Source organism: Myotis lucifugus, unplaced genomic scaffold (assembly GCF_000147115.1).
Source record: "Myotis lucifugus unplaced genomic scaffold, Myoluc2.0 scaffold_181, whole genome shotgun sequence".
NCBI classification, from domain to species: Eukaryota; Metazoa; Chordata; class Mammalia; order Chiroptera; family Vespertilionidae; genus Myotis; species Myotis lucifugus.
The window spans coordinates 2064197-2079193 of NW_005871229.1; the positions used below are offsets into that span (position 1 = coordinate 2064197).

Consider the following 14997-nt stretch of genomic DNA (forward strand, 5'->3'; position numbering starts at 1 on the left):
ATGATTAATATTTGTTATGTTGAGCTTGATGGCCTGGTAAACATCCGGGTGAAGATGATAAGCTAGCGTGGACCTCAGAAGAGAAGTCTGAAATAGAGGTACAGATGTGGGAGCTATTTGCATGTAGATAGTAATTGGAGTCTTTGGAATCGATGAGATTCCTTAGGAAGTGAGATTAGAGGAAGAAGAGTGCCCACAACAAAGCCCTGAGAAACACCCATATCTAATGGTCCAGTAAGGTGGTGTGTACCTGGAAAAGGAGAGGAGAGAGGGAAAAACCAAGAGGGTGTGTGGTATCAGAAGACAAGAGAAAGAAGATTTCAGGAAAAAGGGGGCAATCCATAATATCAAATGCTGCTTGGGAAGAGCCTTCATTAGTGACCTTGATGTGAGCAAATAAGTAGAGGAGTAGGATCAGAATGAGGAGTGCAAGATGGGTGTGCAGAGGGGCTGAAGGGAAGGAGAGGGGGAGAGAGTTGATAGAGACATAAAGGTTGAGAGGATTTTCGTCTTGTTCATCTTTGTACTCTCAGAATCTGCATCGATGCCTGGCATACAACAGTGCTCACTAAATGCTTGTTATAGAAGACGGGAGATAATGTGTCAGGAATATAGGTTCAAGATTGCCCTTGGATAAAAGGAGAGAAACAGCCTTTTCTCTGCAGCAGGAAGGAGAGAAAAACAGAGATGATCATTACAGCAGTCCTTTACTGACTGCTTACCATGTGCCAGGCACTGTTTTAACTATTTTCTAAGTGTTATTTCATTTTTGTGAAACTCCTTTGAAGTCATTACTGTTTCAACCCTAATTTACCTATAAGGAAACTAAGGTTTACTGAAATAGAGCCACTTGCTTAGGGCAGGAATTGGCAAACTTTCTCTGTAAAGGGACAGGTAGTAAATATTTTAGGCTTTGTAGACCACAGAGTCTGTGTCACAACTGCTCAACTCTGTGATTGTAGTACAAAAGCAGCCATAGACAATACAAACTGAATGAGCATGTCTGTGTTCCAACAAAACTTTATTTACAAAAACAGGCAGCAATGCAGGTTTAGCCCTTGGGCTGTAGTGTGCCAACTCCCGACTTAGGGTCACACGACTAATTGGAGCAGGAGCTAAGATTTGAACCTATTTTCAGGTGAGCTTATAAGCCTATATGCTTGGCCACTACTACGTTATGCTGCCTCTATCACATTCTTTTCTTCAGTTTAATTCACTTTACAAAACAGACATGATATTTACCTCTACTTTTACTTATAAAACGTGATGGATTTTGTATGTGCAGCTTTTAGGGGATCAATAGCAAATACTGGAATATCCTCTGATTTTTAGACTGGCACTTTTGTAGAGTCAGAGCTGGTATAGAATAACATAGTTACTGACATTAATAATAGGATGCCAGAAACAAGAGGAGCTGGCGGTGTTTCTTCAGTGGTCTCCAGTGCCCACAGGAGAAGCCTCTCCCCCACTTGGCCAGGGCTTATAGCAATTAACACAGACGAGTAGAAACGAACAGATTTTCATTCCCTTTATTGGTAAGGGGCCTGCCATATCAGGAGGGAATTGATAACAACCTCATTGGGTCAGTAAACCCTTTGGCATTTATCTGTAAGGCTGTCCCTGCTGCAGATTGACTGCTTTCGTCTAGTATTTCTTCTGCCTTTGTTTCTCACTGAGAAAATGAGGAGAGATCCTCTTTAGTGGGTTTCAGTGAAAGCTTATTAAGATGAATTATTGGAAAGCACCTTGGAAATATTATTTATTTTGTATTTATTTGCTATATAGTATATTTCTCCAAAAATACTTAAGAAGGTACTATGCAAATAACTTTCTAAAACTATTCTAATAATATTTCAGAGAGTCATTTCTCAATCAACATATTGAGATATATTGGTAATTGTCTTGTTCATCTCTGTATTCTCAATATTGTACAGATAGGGAAGGAAGCATAAGGTGAATGATAACTATCTTGCAAAGTGGTCTATGTGTATGGATACGTGCTGATAAACTCGGTAGAAATGTCTAATTCAAGGGTTCTAATCTCAGAGTTCCCAGCTGAGCTGAGGGCTTGTCAAATCTAGACAAAACCAAGCCTGGGACAGGAGGGTCGTCATCCCTAAACATACTCCTGCTCATGGCCCCAAACCTTCAACTATGCTCACCAAAAGGTTGTCATTTCTGCTGGCTGGCTTGGCCCATTCCCCACACAGGATCGGTATCATCGTGCACAACAAACACAAAGTTCAGGTGCTACAGGGAAGCGAGAAACTGTCAGGCTGGTTTATACTCTGATTTTACTGCTTCAAACCAGAATATGCCCCTTACGATTATCAAGGCTACCTTCTGTGGGGAAGAGATTTTGAGCCACTTGAGTTTTAGATTGGCTGGCCAGCAGGGTAACATATAGCCAACCACAGGGACCAACATTACTTGCCAGGAGCATAACAGCACTATGGTGTATTCCTCAAGTGGACTCATTATATGTTTTTAGACTTAAGGTTATCTAAATGTATTATGATTTTAGGATTAAAGATATCTAAATATGGAAATGTTAGTCAAAACCAAAATAACAATAACAACTATTTATTGAATAGTTGGTATACATCAAGGACTATGCCTTAAGATTTTATATGAATTCTTTCATTTAATCTTCACACCAATCTTAGACACTTGTTGTTTAGAACTTGTTATTTTCCTGAGATGAAAGGGGGGGGGGAGAGAGAGAGAGAGAGAGAGAGAGAGAGAGGAAGGAGAAAGACTGGGAGAGGTTAAGTAACTTGCCAAGGTGACACACCTAGGTGAATGGTGCAGCTAGAGTTTAGGTTCAGGAGTCTGCCTCCAAAGCCCAAGTTTAATCACTGGAGTGTGTAGCATTCCTGACTCCTGCTGGTGTGGTTTTTCTTAAGAATGTTTTTGTGTGTATTTTTTAAGAAAGAATGGGTTTTTTAATTGTTTTATTGCTTAAAGTATTACAAAGAGTATTACATATGTCAGAATGTTTTAAGAAAGAATGTTTTAAAGATGTGTTTTTAGAAGTGTGTAGGCCATTGGGTAGAGTGTACTATTTTTGATTCCTAACTCTGGATGTACCCAGGGCATCTCTCTTTTTTTTTCTGAGGAGCCTGTTAAAATCTGAACATCTTCCCGTAGTTATTACATGCTGTAAGCTAGATTACAGTGTATGTCTTCTGTGCCCACAGTTACGGCTAGATGAGGCTCAAGAAGCAGAATGCCAGGCCTTGAGGCTACAGCTCCAGCAGGAAATGGAGCTGCTCAATGCCTATCAGAGCAAAATCAAGATGCAAACAGAGGCACAACATGAACGTGAGCTCCAGAAGCTAGAGCAGAGGGTGTCTCTGCGCAGAGCACATCTTGAGCAGAAGGTATGAGTGTTCCTACGGGTCCTGTGCAGCTGGGTGGAGGATGGGGCACAGCCTAGGAAACTGCCATTCATTGAGCCCTGCCTATGTACTGGGGGATTAGAGTAGACACTGTTCACTTATTACCTGCTTCTACACTCCTAGTACCGGAGAGGTAGGCATAATCTCCATTCTACAGGCAGGATACTAAGGCTCAACATGGTTAGGTTACTTACATAAATCTGATCTCAGAGCCTAAGCTCTTTCTATTACTCTGCTAGGAATCCCCCACCTTCCCAGCCAGAGGAATACTGGGTAGTTGATATGACATGTAAAAGGCACTGCGAGCTGATAGCATGGCTGCTAAATGGCATGAGGAAGCCAAGTGCAAATTTGGCTTTCATTTTTAGCTATTTCTAAATGAAAAGAAATCACCAGCAAGGCTCTTTAAAAAAATCGAAATGAAGAGAGGCTGATATTTCCATGCATAATAAATTTTATCTGAATTGAAATATTCATTGCTTTAAATATTGCTGAGGAATATGAAGTAGAAAAGATTTCATAAAGCATCTCCAAACTGTGTTGACCATTTATTTGCTTAACCAGTTATTTGTACTTTCTTCCGCTACTTCCCTGAGACCAACGTAAAGACTAGCGTCCCAACTCCTGTTCTAGAACTAAATTACTGATGACCCAGGGGGCACTTGGCTCTCTATGGGACAGCAGCACAGTCTAATTGTGCTCAAGTGTCTTTTACCTTCTCCTGAGTTTTCTCCCGCTGAGATAGGACACTGACCTCCATCAGCCCAGCTGCTTAGCTTGCTAGAATGGTAGAGCTATAGCCCCAGGTGGCCCCAAACATTTTTATTCTTGTGAGCAAGTTTTAGATGTAATGGATTAGATACAAGACATATACCACAGGACCCTCCCGCCTGTCCCCATCTAGTTTCTTCTGAGTTCCTGTGGGTCTGTGTGTCATATGTGTGGGTGTATGTGCACGTGTGCATGTGGGTGCCTGTTGGGAGATCCTTTCTATTAACAATCTGCTCATTGTGCTTATTTCAGATTGAAGAAGAGCTGGCTGCCCTTCAGAAGGAACGCAGCGAGAGAATAAAGTATCTATTGGAAAGGCAAGAGCGAGAGATTGAAACTTTTGACATGGAGAGCCTCAGAATGGGATTTGGGAATTTGGTTACATTAGATTTTCCTAAGGAGGACTATAGATGAGATTAAATTTTTTTGCCATTTACAAAAAAAAATAAAACAGAAAAAAATTCAGACCCTGCAAAACCACATTCCCCATTTTAACGGGCGTTGCTCTCACTCTCTCTCTCTCTTACTCTTACTGACATCGTGTCGGACTAGTGCCTGTTTATTCTTACTCCATCAGGGGCCCCTTCCTCCCCCCGTGTCAACTTTCAGTGCTGGCCAAAACGTGGCCACCTCTTCTACTCATAGTACACGTCACAGTATTGATGTGATTTAAAATGTTTCAGTGAAAACTTCGGAGACAGTTTTTAAAAAACCAATAAACCAACAACAAATGTGGATGTATATTGCTCTAAGCAATCACTCATTACCACCAATCTGTGAAAGTAAAGCAAAAAAATAATAATAAATGCCAAGGGGGAGAGAGACACAATATCCGCAGCCTTACACCTTAACTAGCTGCTGCATTATTTTATTTTATTTTATTTTTTTGGTATTTATTCATCAGGAATTAAAAAAAAAACAAAGTTTTATTAAAGATTGAAAATTTGATACATTTTACAGAAACTAATTGTGATGTACATATCAGTGGTGACATATTATTACTTTTTTGGGGATGGGGGTGGGGGGTGGGGTGAAGAGATCTTGTGATTTTTAAGAACCTGCTGGCAAGAGTTTAACTTGTCTTCAGCATATTCTGATTGTATCATAATCATTTTCTGCTGTTGCAGAGGATGTGAATACACTTAAGGAGCTCACAGAATCCCAGTAGCACAAATTGGGCTTTGGCAAATCGTGTATTTTGTGTATAGAAGGAATTTAAGGAGAGGTATTACTTATTTTCATATTGTATTTTAACTGTTTCTCTGATCAAATTTTTTTACTTCCTCCTCCTATTCTTCCCCACCTCCCTCCTTTTTCCAATTCAGTATTTGGAGTTCAACACTGTCTCTCAATCAGATCATCTTGATCTTTTTCTTTATTTCCCTTCCCCTCCCAAAGTCCCATATCTTCTTGGTCATAAATATTGCATTATTCACACTTTCAAACTGTGTATTTTCTTACAATAAAAAATGATGAAAAAAAAAAGGCTTTACTTCTTTTGCATGCACTTTAAAAAACAAACATTTTTCAGGTTCCAAGGAAGAGCATGATAACTGTCAGAGCTTTTAATTATATTTGTAAATAAAAGTGTTCATCACATCGCCTTGCTGTGTTATTGTAGCAGGAAGTTTCCCTTCTAGGTTTACCGGTTCATAATTGCGATGGAGAGCCACCTCCACAAACCGTTCTCCATCGCCCTGGTTGCTTTGAGAAGAGCCATTCAAGATCCTCAGGTAAAGCTGTGTCTTCCAAGTTCTTCTATGGGACTGAAAATAATGTGGCACCATTTGAAGTGGTCAATGGCACCTTTTTGTCCTTAAAAATGGAAAAAGGCACATATGTACACGCACACACACACCAATGTGCCAGTAGTGCATAGAAGTACGTATTACTGAGGAGAGAAATTGGGCACCCTTAAAGAAAGGCATGCTATGAAGAGAACATCATAGCCAGATATTTGAAATGATCCCACTTTAATAGACCCCCACCTCATATTCTGCTTTTATTAGAATAACTAGAGGCCCGATGCATGAATTTGTGCGAGGGGCTTGGCCCCACCACCGTGGCGGCTGCCTCTACCCCCACTGCCACGGCTTCATCCGAAGGTCGTCCGGCCTAATTAGCATATTATGCTTTTATTTTAGATTTTATGTGCACAACAATGAGGTAGTAAAACATATAACTTATAGGATATGGCTTTGGGGGTTAAGACAATCTCAGTAAGATCTCATATTCGTAGGGTTCAAAGTCCTGGACATTGAAAATCTAACTTGAGCATGATGACCTGAAGATGACTCTTATATTCTACAGGACATTCAGCCATCACGGACACATGTGACCAGTCATGTTCACTAATATGTATGATGAAGGTACTAGAGTTGACTCAGTGTGTCCCAGGTGTTAAGAGCAGGGACCCACATGTCTTCCTTCTGGTCTTCCTTCCTTCTGGTAACTCTACCTTGGAACACATCACTGACAAACTTGAGAGGTATACTAAAAACATACAAAATATGTATCCACGTGGATTAACCCCAACCATAAAGCCATTACTAGTCATCACCTGGTTTCCTAAGCAGCTTAGTTCATTGAAATTTCTATGTTAGGTGCACAGAAAATAATAAAGGGAAGGCTGGAAAGAAGACTCATGACCCACGAAAAATAGATAACCTGTATTTCCTGCTTATGCTTACCATGTGATGGGACACAGCATTTTACAGATGAGGAAATAAGCTCAGACCAGCATAAGTGGTGGTGGTGGAGACTGGAGACCTGTCTGATTTCAGAACACACCCTCCTAAGCATAGGTCATCCTGTCAATCAGAATATTAAGTCTTCAATAAGGCAGAAAGGCTTCATGAAATCTATTTCATCCATTTGTCTCCATAGTGAAAAATGTCTAGCTAGCTTGTATAAAGGCCTTATGTCTATGAGATGACAGGTGCTGATCTTTATAAAATTTCCCTCTTCACAAGTTTGTCAGTGATGTGTTCCAAGGTAGAGTTACCAGAAGGAAGGAAGACCAGAAGGAAGACATGTGGGTCCCTGCTCTTAACACCTGGGACACACTGAGTCAACTCTAGTACCTTCACGAGGAGGCAGTTAGAATAGACAAGGACCAGAATGGCAGTGGAGAACAGGTATGAAAGCGTTTCTGTGATAGCAACAGAGAGCCTGTGTCCTATAATTTCAGCATACACTAAACTCCCCTGAGTTAAAAAGAAAATAATACATATTAGTAAGGGCTGCTTACCTTTGATTTGCAATGATTCATTCAATGATATTTACTGAGTACCTTATATGTCAGGTGCCAGGCCAAAAGTATCTCAAACAGGTAAAGATCCTTGCCCTAATAGAGCTTACAGTGGGGGTGGGAGGAAACTGAAAACACGGGAATTATACTAAACGATCTGACATGGTAATAAGTGCTATAGCTGAAGGAAAAAGTAGGGAAAGGGGATTAGAAGCCAGGATCAGCATACACTCATTCAAGAAGTATTTATTGAGCACCTACTGTGTGCCTGGGAGTGTGGCAGTAAAGATGGATGGGGTCACCCTGCTGGAGCTCATGGTTTAAATCTCTACTGAAACAAGTAAATCAGCAGTAGACTAAGTTAATCAACAGTGGAGTAAGATGAGGCATGACAATGGAAGGACTGGGTGCTAGCAAGATTGTGAAGGAGCTGCAACAATTAGTCACAGAGGGTATCAGAGAATGCTTACCAGTGATGTCTAATGAACCGAGTCAGTTTATTTCTTGAATTTATCATCCTCTGCAATTATTTGTTCATATAGCGATTGAAAAAGGGTATTCCTGGGCAACTGAAAGCATGCCCCTGTAAAAACTCCATATACCCTCTGATTCTAATTTAGTAATATGTTTTGCCATAGAAATGACAGGATATAAAAATCACATTTTTATTGTTCCAGTTTAGCAGAGCAGTGTAGATCCTTCCTGCTAATTACAATGAAAAAACTAGATAAACTGAAGACACTGAAGAATAAAAGCAGGTGGATTGCGGAAAAGCAAACAAAACCATTCTCAGATGAAGAAAAATTGAGAATTAATTGCCAACAGACAATCTACAAGAAATGCTAAAGCAATTCTTCCTACTGAAGGGAAATGATACCAAAAGAAAACTTGAATCTCTGGGAATGAAGAGCAACCAATGGTAAGTATCTAGATAAATGTAAGACTTTCCTCCCTCATATTCTCTGAACTATACTGCCGTGCTTCTAAATTTTACATGAAGTGGTACAATTTTTATTCTAAGCAGATTGAAAAAGTAGTTATGTATATTGTAACTCCAATTACCAAAAAAAAAGCCAAAGAGGTAATAGACCCAAATCCAACAGATAAATTCCAATATTCAAATAATCCTAAAGAAGGCAGGGAAGGGAGTACAGAAATACCAAGAAAAAGAGGGGCAAACAAAACAATAAAGTGGTAGAACTAAATCTCACCCTAGCAATAATTACATTAAGCATTAGCAGTCTCTAAACAGTCCACTTAAAAGGCAGAGATTAGTTCTCCTTGCCTTCATGAAGGGTCCAGTTTAATAGAAGAGATAAAATTAAATTTAAAATTACACATACATGTTACAATTGTAATGTTGCCTTAGCATAGCTAAGAGAACCTAGCCTAGTCAGGGAAGGATTCCCGGAAGGTCAGTTAAGAGCTACTGAGAGAGTGAAAGGGATGTTATCCAAGAAAGTGGGGGGTAGAGGGGGGAATCACAGGCAGCATTTATAAAGGACCAAATCTGGAAGTAGCTTGGCATGTTCAAGGAACTGAGAGGAAGTTTGGAGTTTAATGAGAAGACAAGTGGCAGGAAGCTAGAGAGGCTAATGGGGGTGAAATCATACAGTCTGACAGGTCATGTTGAGGACCTGGTCTATATCCCAGAGCAACTGAAAACTGAAGAGTTTTAAGTAGACAATATAAGAACAGAAGTCCCTTGCTCCCTGATCAAGAAGAGGATTTAGGCCATGTACTATGAATGTTTAAGTATTTGAGAGATATCAATCCCGTGTTTCTGAGATCTGGTCTCGCTTATTAATCAGAGTTTAATGAGGGCCTTCTAGATTATTGTCATGTTTACATATGTTCTGCCATGAAGTCAGAATGATGAGCAGTTGCCAAGGTTCCAGAGTTGTGTTAGAAATACTGGGGTCTGGAGGGGCTGCTAAAGCTACACTGTGATACAGAGTGGACTCCTGTGGTCTTCATTCTACACGCTTTTGGTAAATTTGTGACCAGACAGGAAGCAGCCTTGAAGAAAGTGACTGTAGACTTTGTTTCTGTTTGTCAATCAGGTCAAGTTAATCATTTACATGTATTCATTCACTTAATCTCAAGAAAAAAATCATTGTTTTCCAACAACCCTGTGAGGAAAATATGGCAGAATGCTTCTCCCCACCCATTTTTCACATGAGGAAGCTGAACCGTAAAGAGAATTTGTAAGTGGACATGGTGGTTATGAACTGGGCTTTGAGGCCAGACCTGGGTTCAGAACCTGGAGCACCTGCTTCCTAGTGTAGTGCCCTTGGGCAAGGTCACTTTAATTTCCAATTTAATAGGTGAAACATGATATCCCATTGTTTCTCAGGTTACTAATGTATCTTTTCTTGTGTATCATTCTTTTTATGTGAACTTCTTGTGCACACACTTCACCTCTTTTTGGTTGAGTTATTGACCTTTTTCAGAATCATTTATGAGTCTGTATCTGTTTTAGACAAGGAAACAGATTACTGTAATTCCTTATAACTAAGAAAGTACTGTGGTTAGCAAGATAAAAATCTCAAAGAAAACAGTTTAGAGAAACAGTAAATGATTTTAAATATACATAAATACCAAATTGTCAAGTGTTTAAAGTTTGAGAAAATTGGTAATGGTATGGAAAAAGTTACTTTCCTATACCAGTAACAGGAATATAATCAGTATGAGATTTTTGGAGGGTGGTTTGTCAGTATCAGCACTGAAAATGTATATGGTCTTTGAAATATTTCAATACTAAGAATTTTTCCACTAAATTACTTGAAAAAGCATTTTATATACATAAAATAGGTTTGTTGAAGCAGTTTATAATAGCAAATAACCAGAAATAATCTAATCACAGTCGGGAATTGGAGTAGTTAATTATGAAACATCCATAAAATAGAGTATTTATTCAAAAAGACATGAATTGTGCTGACCTGTTTACTGAATATAAAATGCATGAAAGTACATTAGTTGGGGAAAGACAAAGCAAAACTATGTATACCAGTTTGTATAGCAAGACTCTAATTTTTTAAGGATAAATATGTAAATATACTGTTACATTTCCTTCTGAAAGAAAACCAGTTCTGCAGTTGAGACAGAAAGAGGAAACGTATTTTCTTCCTACATTGTCTGCCTTGTCTTAACAGATGCATTACTTTTCACATTTATTTTTAAGGTCAACAGGGTAGTTTCTTTACAACTTTTGTTTTATAAAATGTTATTTTAAAAATAAATTTTAAACCCCTAAAGTAAAAAAAAAAAAAATTACTCTCTACCTTATCTGCCCCCAGAGATTACAATAGGCAACATTTCCAACAATTTTCCAGAAAAGTACAGCAGCGAAAAGGAGTATTAAACCCAGCCTGGCTTAGTGGCTGCCAGGCCTCACCCGGGATCCTGTCCCCATCACAGACCAGGTCAGTGATGCGGACCTTTCTCTTGGTACATCAACCGTTGTGAGTGATCGATCCACCCCTGCCCCCGCCCCCTTTCGATATTGATTCTATATGGATTATAAGTCAACACAAAGAGAGTGTAGGCTATTCCTTAGCCAACTGTTATGGTGTCCGCACACAACTACACCATGGGGGACCACTTACAAAAAGCAAAGGTGCTTTTTGGGCAAAGAGTCTTGGCTAAAGTTTTGTGATTTAAAAAAAAAAAAAAAAAAAAAAAAACAGCCAAACCGGTTTGGCTCAGTGGATAGAGCGTCGGCCTGCGGACTAAAGGCTCCCAAGGGCATGTACCTTGGTTGCGGGCACATCCCCAGTAGGAGGTGTGCAGGAGGCAGCTGGTCGATTTTTCTCTCTCATCAATGTTTCTAACTCTCTATCCCTCTCCCTTCCTCTCTGTAAAAAAGCAATAAAAATATATTAAAAAAAAACCCTCAAATTTAAATGAATGGCTGTTCCTGCTATAGTTTAATGGCATGTGTGGGTCCCTGAATCAAGTCCCAGTCATTTCAGCTGGTCAGTGAAAGGAATATTCACCCTTCCAGGTAGTCTCTTGACTTCCCACATTTCTGAAACCCCATATCCAAAAGGGCAAAATATCCGGAGGCTCAGTTTGTCCACACAATGTTTTTATTTTTATTCAACTGTAAGCAAACAGCAGAACTAACACAACATTTAGCAACTCCATACTGGCTTTTATTACACCAAGGAAGAGTGATAAATTTAACAGGCACAGACTAACGGACTTCAGATAACCCCTCACCCAGCCCTACAGCTCAACAGGAAAGGGACTCTCCCGATTGCTTTTCCAGTGCTGCTCTTCAGAGGATACGCCTTTAAATTCTGGGTTGTTGTTCTTATATTAACAATCTGATGACCACATCATAGTACCCAAATAGCCCCCAAAATGGAGTTCAAATTTGATCAAAACATAAATCCAGGGTGTGTGGCCCTGTACAATGATAAAGGACAGGCAGAAGGAAAAGACACCCTACAGCTCTATCTGCTCAGGTCTCGCCTGTGAGAGTGGGAACAGGCAAGAGGAGAAATCAACATGCATCACTGAACTTGAGAACACTGCCTGGGCCCCGGGGCCTTGTCTGTCTCCTGGCTTCCCCTACTTCCCAGCCAGCTGCTCATAGAGCTTGGGCACATAGTCATCCCATTCCGCCTGGTAACACGTGCCGGCCACTGGGGGCCCGAGGTCGTACTTTTTGCGGAAAGATGCCACCTTGAACTTGCCACGGTTGTCTCCAGATCGGTTGCTGAGAACGGGCTCGTCACACTTCAGCGGCTTGGCCTGCTCGTAAACCAGCCAGACGTAGCGGTGAAGGCCTGGAGGGAGAGGCAGGAGGGAAGATACACAGACAGCTAGGCATCTGATGGAGGCATCGTCCTTTTTCATAGCTTGGAGGGACCCAGACCACCCCATCTGCAAAGATGCTGAGAACCCAGAGAGGTGGAACGAGTCGGGTCACTCACCTGCTGAAACGCACCCAGTGACACTGCACTGCAAGTGGTATACAGTCCACACCCTGCATTACAGCCTCTTAGACGGACAGGATTTGGCCCTCCTACTGCTCTTTGCTCCTCATTCATCCCACTCCAGGATTCCCGCCCATCTCCAATAGGAGCTGGTCACCAGCCATTTCCCACCACTCCCATGAGGATGCCTATTTTACTTCTGTCACAGTAGCATGGCTATCTAAAGTGCTACTTGTTCATTTAACCGTCTCATTGAAAAGAGAGCCCCATAAAGCTACGGTGTTTGTCTTATTGACCATTATCTCCCTAGAACAGTGGTTCTCAACCTTCCTAATGCAGCAACCCTTTAATACAGTTCCTCATGTTGTGGTGACCCCAACCATAAAATTATTTTCGTTGCTACTTCATAACTGTAATTTTGCTACTGTAAACCATATGTAATTATATATGTGTTTTCCGATGGTTTTAGGTGACCCCTGTGAAAGGGTCGTTCGACCCCCAAAGGGGTCGCGAACCAAAGTTTGAGAACCGCTGCCCTAGAACCTATCTGACTTCAGTGCCTGGCAGGCAGGAGATGCTAAAAAATACCTGAGAAATGGAGGAAGGGCACAGCAAATCACTGGCTCATCATACCACAATCATACCTGCACAGGCTAAAGGAGAACATCACCTTTCTACCTCCAAAACTGACTTCCTTGGAAGACAAGAGACCTGCTTTAAAAGAAATGGCTCAATTCACTTTAACCAACTAAGCAGCAATGCATGTTCGAAAGCAAGCCAGCAAGCACCCTATGAACCTTGCAGCTTTCTACAAGCTCCAATTAGGGACTGCTCTCAAGCAGGTGCCATGAGTTGCTTTATGAAAGAAAAATTATTTAGAAACTTGTATACCCATGTTTACTGCGGCATTATTCGCAATATTCAAGAGATTGAAAATAACCCAAATATCCATTGGCAGATGAATGGATAAACACAACATGGTATAAATATACAATAGAATATTATTCAGCCTTAAGAAAGGAGGAAATCCTGTTACATGCTACAACATGGATGAATTTTGATAGGGATCCACATGAATCTTTTATGGATCTTCTGAAACTTTCATATACTGCTGATTAGAGTGTAAAAAATTTCCATCACTTTGGAGAACTCTTAGGCAATTTCTATGACCCGACAATTCTTCTCCTAGGTATTTACCCCAAAAAAATGGACACCTATGCCCACCAATGACAAGAATGTATACAGCAGCTTTATTTATAATATCCAAACACTAAAAACAGCCCACAGGAGAATGGCTGCACAAACTGGCATATTCACAATGGAATACCATTTAGCAATCAATACAGAGGAACAAATTACTGATACAAACAGTGACATGGATGAATCTCAAACATGATCTCCAGTGAGAGACCAATCACTCAAAACAAATGCATCCTGCATATCATTTATATGAATACAAAAGTAATCAGTGGAGAGCGGTGTCAGAACAGGGTTAGCTCTGGGAAAAGTTAACTGGAAAAGGTGCATCCATCAATACCCGTTGTCTAAACCAGCCGTGGGCAAACTACGGCCCGCGGGCCAGATCCGGCCGTTTGAAATGAATAAAACTAAAAAAAAAAAAAAAAAAAAGACTGTACCCTTTTATGTAATGATGTTTACTTTGAATTTATATTAGTTCACACAAACACTCCATCCATGCTTTTGTTCCGGCCCTCCGGTCCAGTTTAAGAACCCATTGTGGCCCTCGAGTCAAAAAGTTTGCCCATCCCTGGTCTAAACTCTTACAATCTGTGGCTTTATTGCATGTAAGTTACAACTTACTAAAAGAATATGAACAAAAGCAAAAGGAAAAAGTGTGAGTTACTGAGGCTTTTTTTGTTAATGAGAACAGAACTCCCTACTTGAGAGAATTGCTTTATTCTCATGTGTGTACTTACCATAATTAACTGCCTAATTTTATAACTGCCCTAGAGAACTTAATAGATCCCTGAGAAAGATGTACCTTTACCGTCCTTTTATGAACGCATGAGAGGGGCGGAGAGTTCTCAAGATACCACACTCGATTTTCAAGAGAAAAGGGAAACTATAGAGATAAAGGAGCCAATTTTTAATAATTAATTTGGAAACTATGATCATTTCTGAGACTTTTTATGGGAACTAAAAGCTCAAAGATCCCACAGGGCCAAAGTTGAAAACAGAACTTAAATGGTTTATCTGTGTTCAGTCCGTATACAGCCCCTGTAGGAAGCCGTTTCAAGCATCCTGCAACACGGCTTCTTTAGTATCTTCTCACAGACTTCCCTGTTAACTAACCAGAACCCAAGGTTCCAGCCACCTGACTCCACTGCCTTGGAAGCAAACTGCACTGCCTGAAGCCTCCACTAGGGTAAGAGCTCTCATAAATAAAAGAATAAAGCTCCAAGAATCAGACTACAATCGGCATCAGCACTTGCAGGCCAATCCTAATGTGCACCCAGGCTCCCCTCCCTCAACCCCCTAAAAACAGCCTTTACTGACCTGTGCCCTTGGGAGGCCCAGAGCCCACATAATCAGAGAGGACGGTGCCACTGCTGATGTCGTTGCCCTTCATGTTGACCACCAGGAAATGGTGCCATTCCCTATGAGAGAA

General features: G+C 40.6%; 2 protein-coding genes and 1 long non-coding RNA gene across 9 annotated transcripts in view; 1 reads left to right on the plus strand and 2 right to left on the minus strand.

Moving 5' to 3' along the window:
• Positions 1-5773, plus strand: part of TAOK3 (TAO kinase 3) — a 153757-nt gene extending 147984 nt beyond the window's left edge. For 6 of the 7 annotated variants that reach the window (XM_023760401.1, XM_014462471.2, XM_014462472.2 and 3 more), the window contains 3 exons: positions 3201-3383; positions 4425-4489; positions 5498-5773. In XM_023760401.1, coding sequence (XP_023616169.1) covers positions 3201-3383; positions 4425-4489; positions 5498-5645 — 396 coding nt within the window. In that variant the 3' untranslated portion in view covers positions 5646-5773. Of the gene's footprint in view, positions 1-3200; positions 3384-4424 lie in introns of all 7 variants that reach the window. The other variant, XM_006096562.2, reaches the window with a different exon arrangement.
• LOC111827532 lies at positions 5715-6903 on the minus strand. The gene is made up of 2 exons (XR_002831144.1): positions 6863-6903; positions 5715-5987 (listed from the first exon to the last, which is right to left on the minus strand). It is a non-coding gene; the product is annotated as an uncharacterized LOC111827532 (long non-coding RNA).
• A 4592-nt stretch (positions 6904-11495) lies between these two features.
• Positions 11496-14997, minus strand: part of PEBP1 (phosphatidylethanolamine binding protein 1) — a 5698-nt gene continuing 2196 nt past the window's right edge. The window contains exons 3-4 of the mRNA XM_006096564.3: positions 14886-14986; positions 11496-12218 (exon numbers count right to left, since the gene is read on the minus strand). Coding sequence (XP_006096626.1) covers positions 12001-12218; positions 14886-14986 — 319 coding nt within the window. The 3' untranslated portion in view covers positions 11496-12000. The remainder of the gene's footprint in view (positions 12219-14885; positions 14987-14997) is intronic.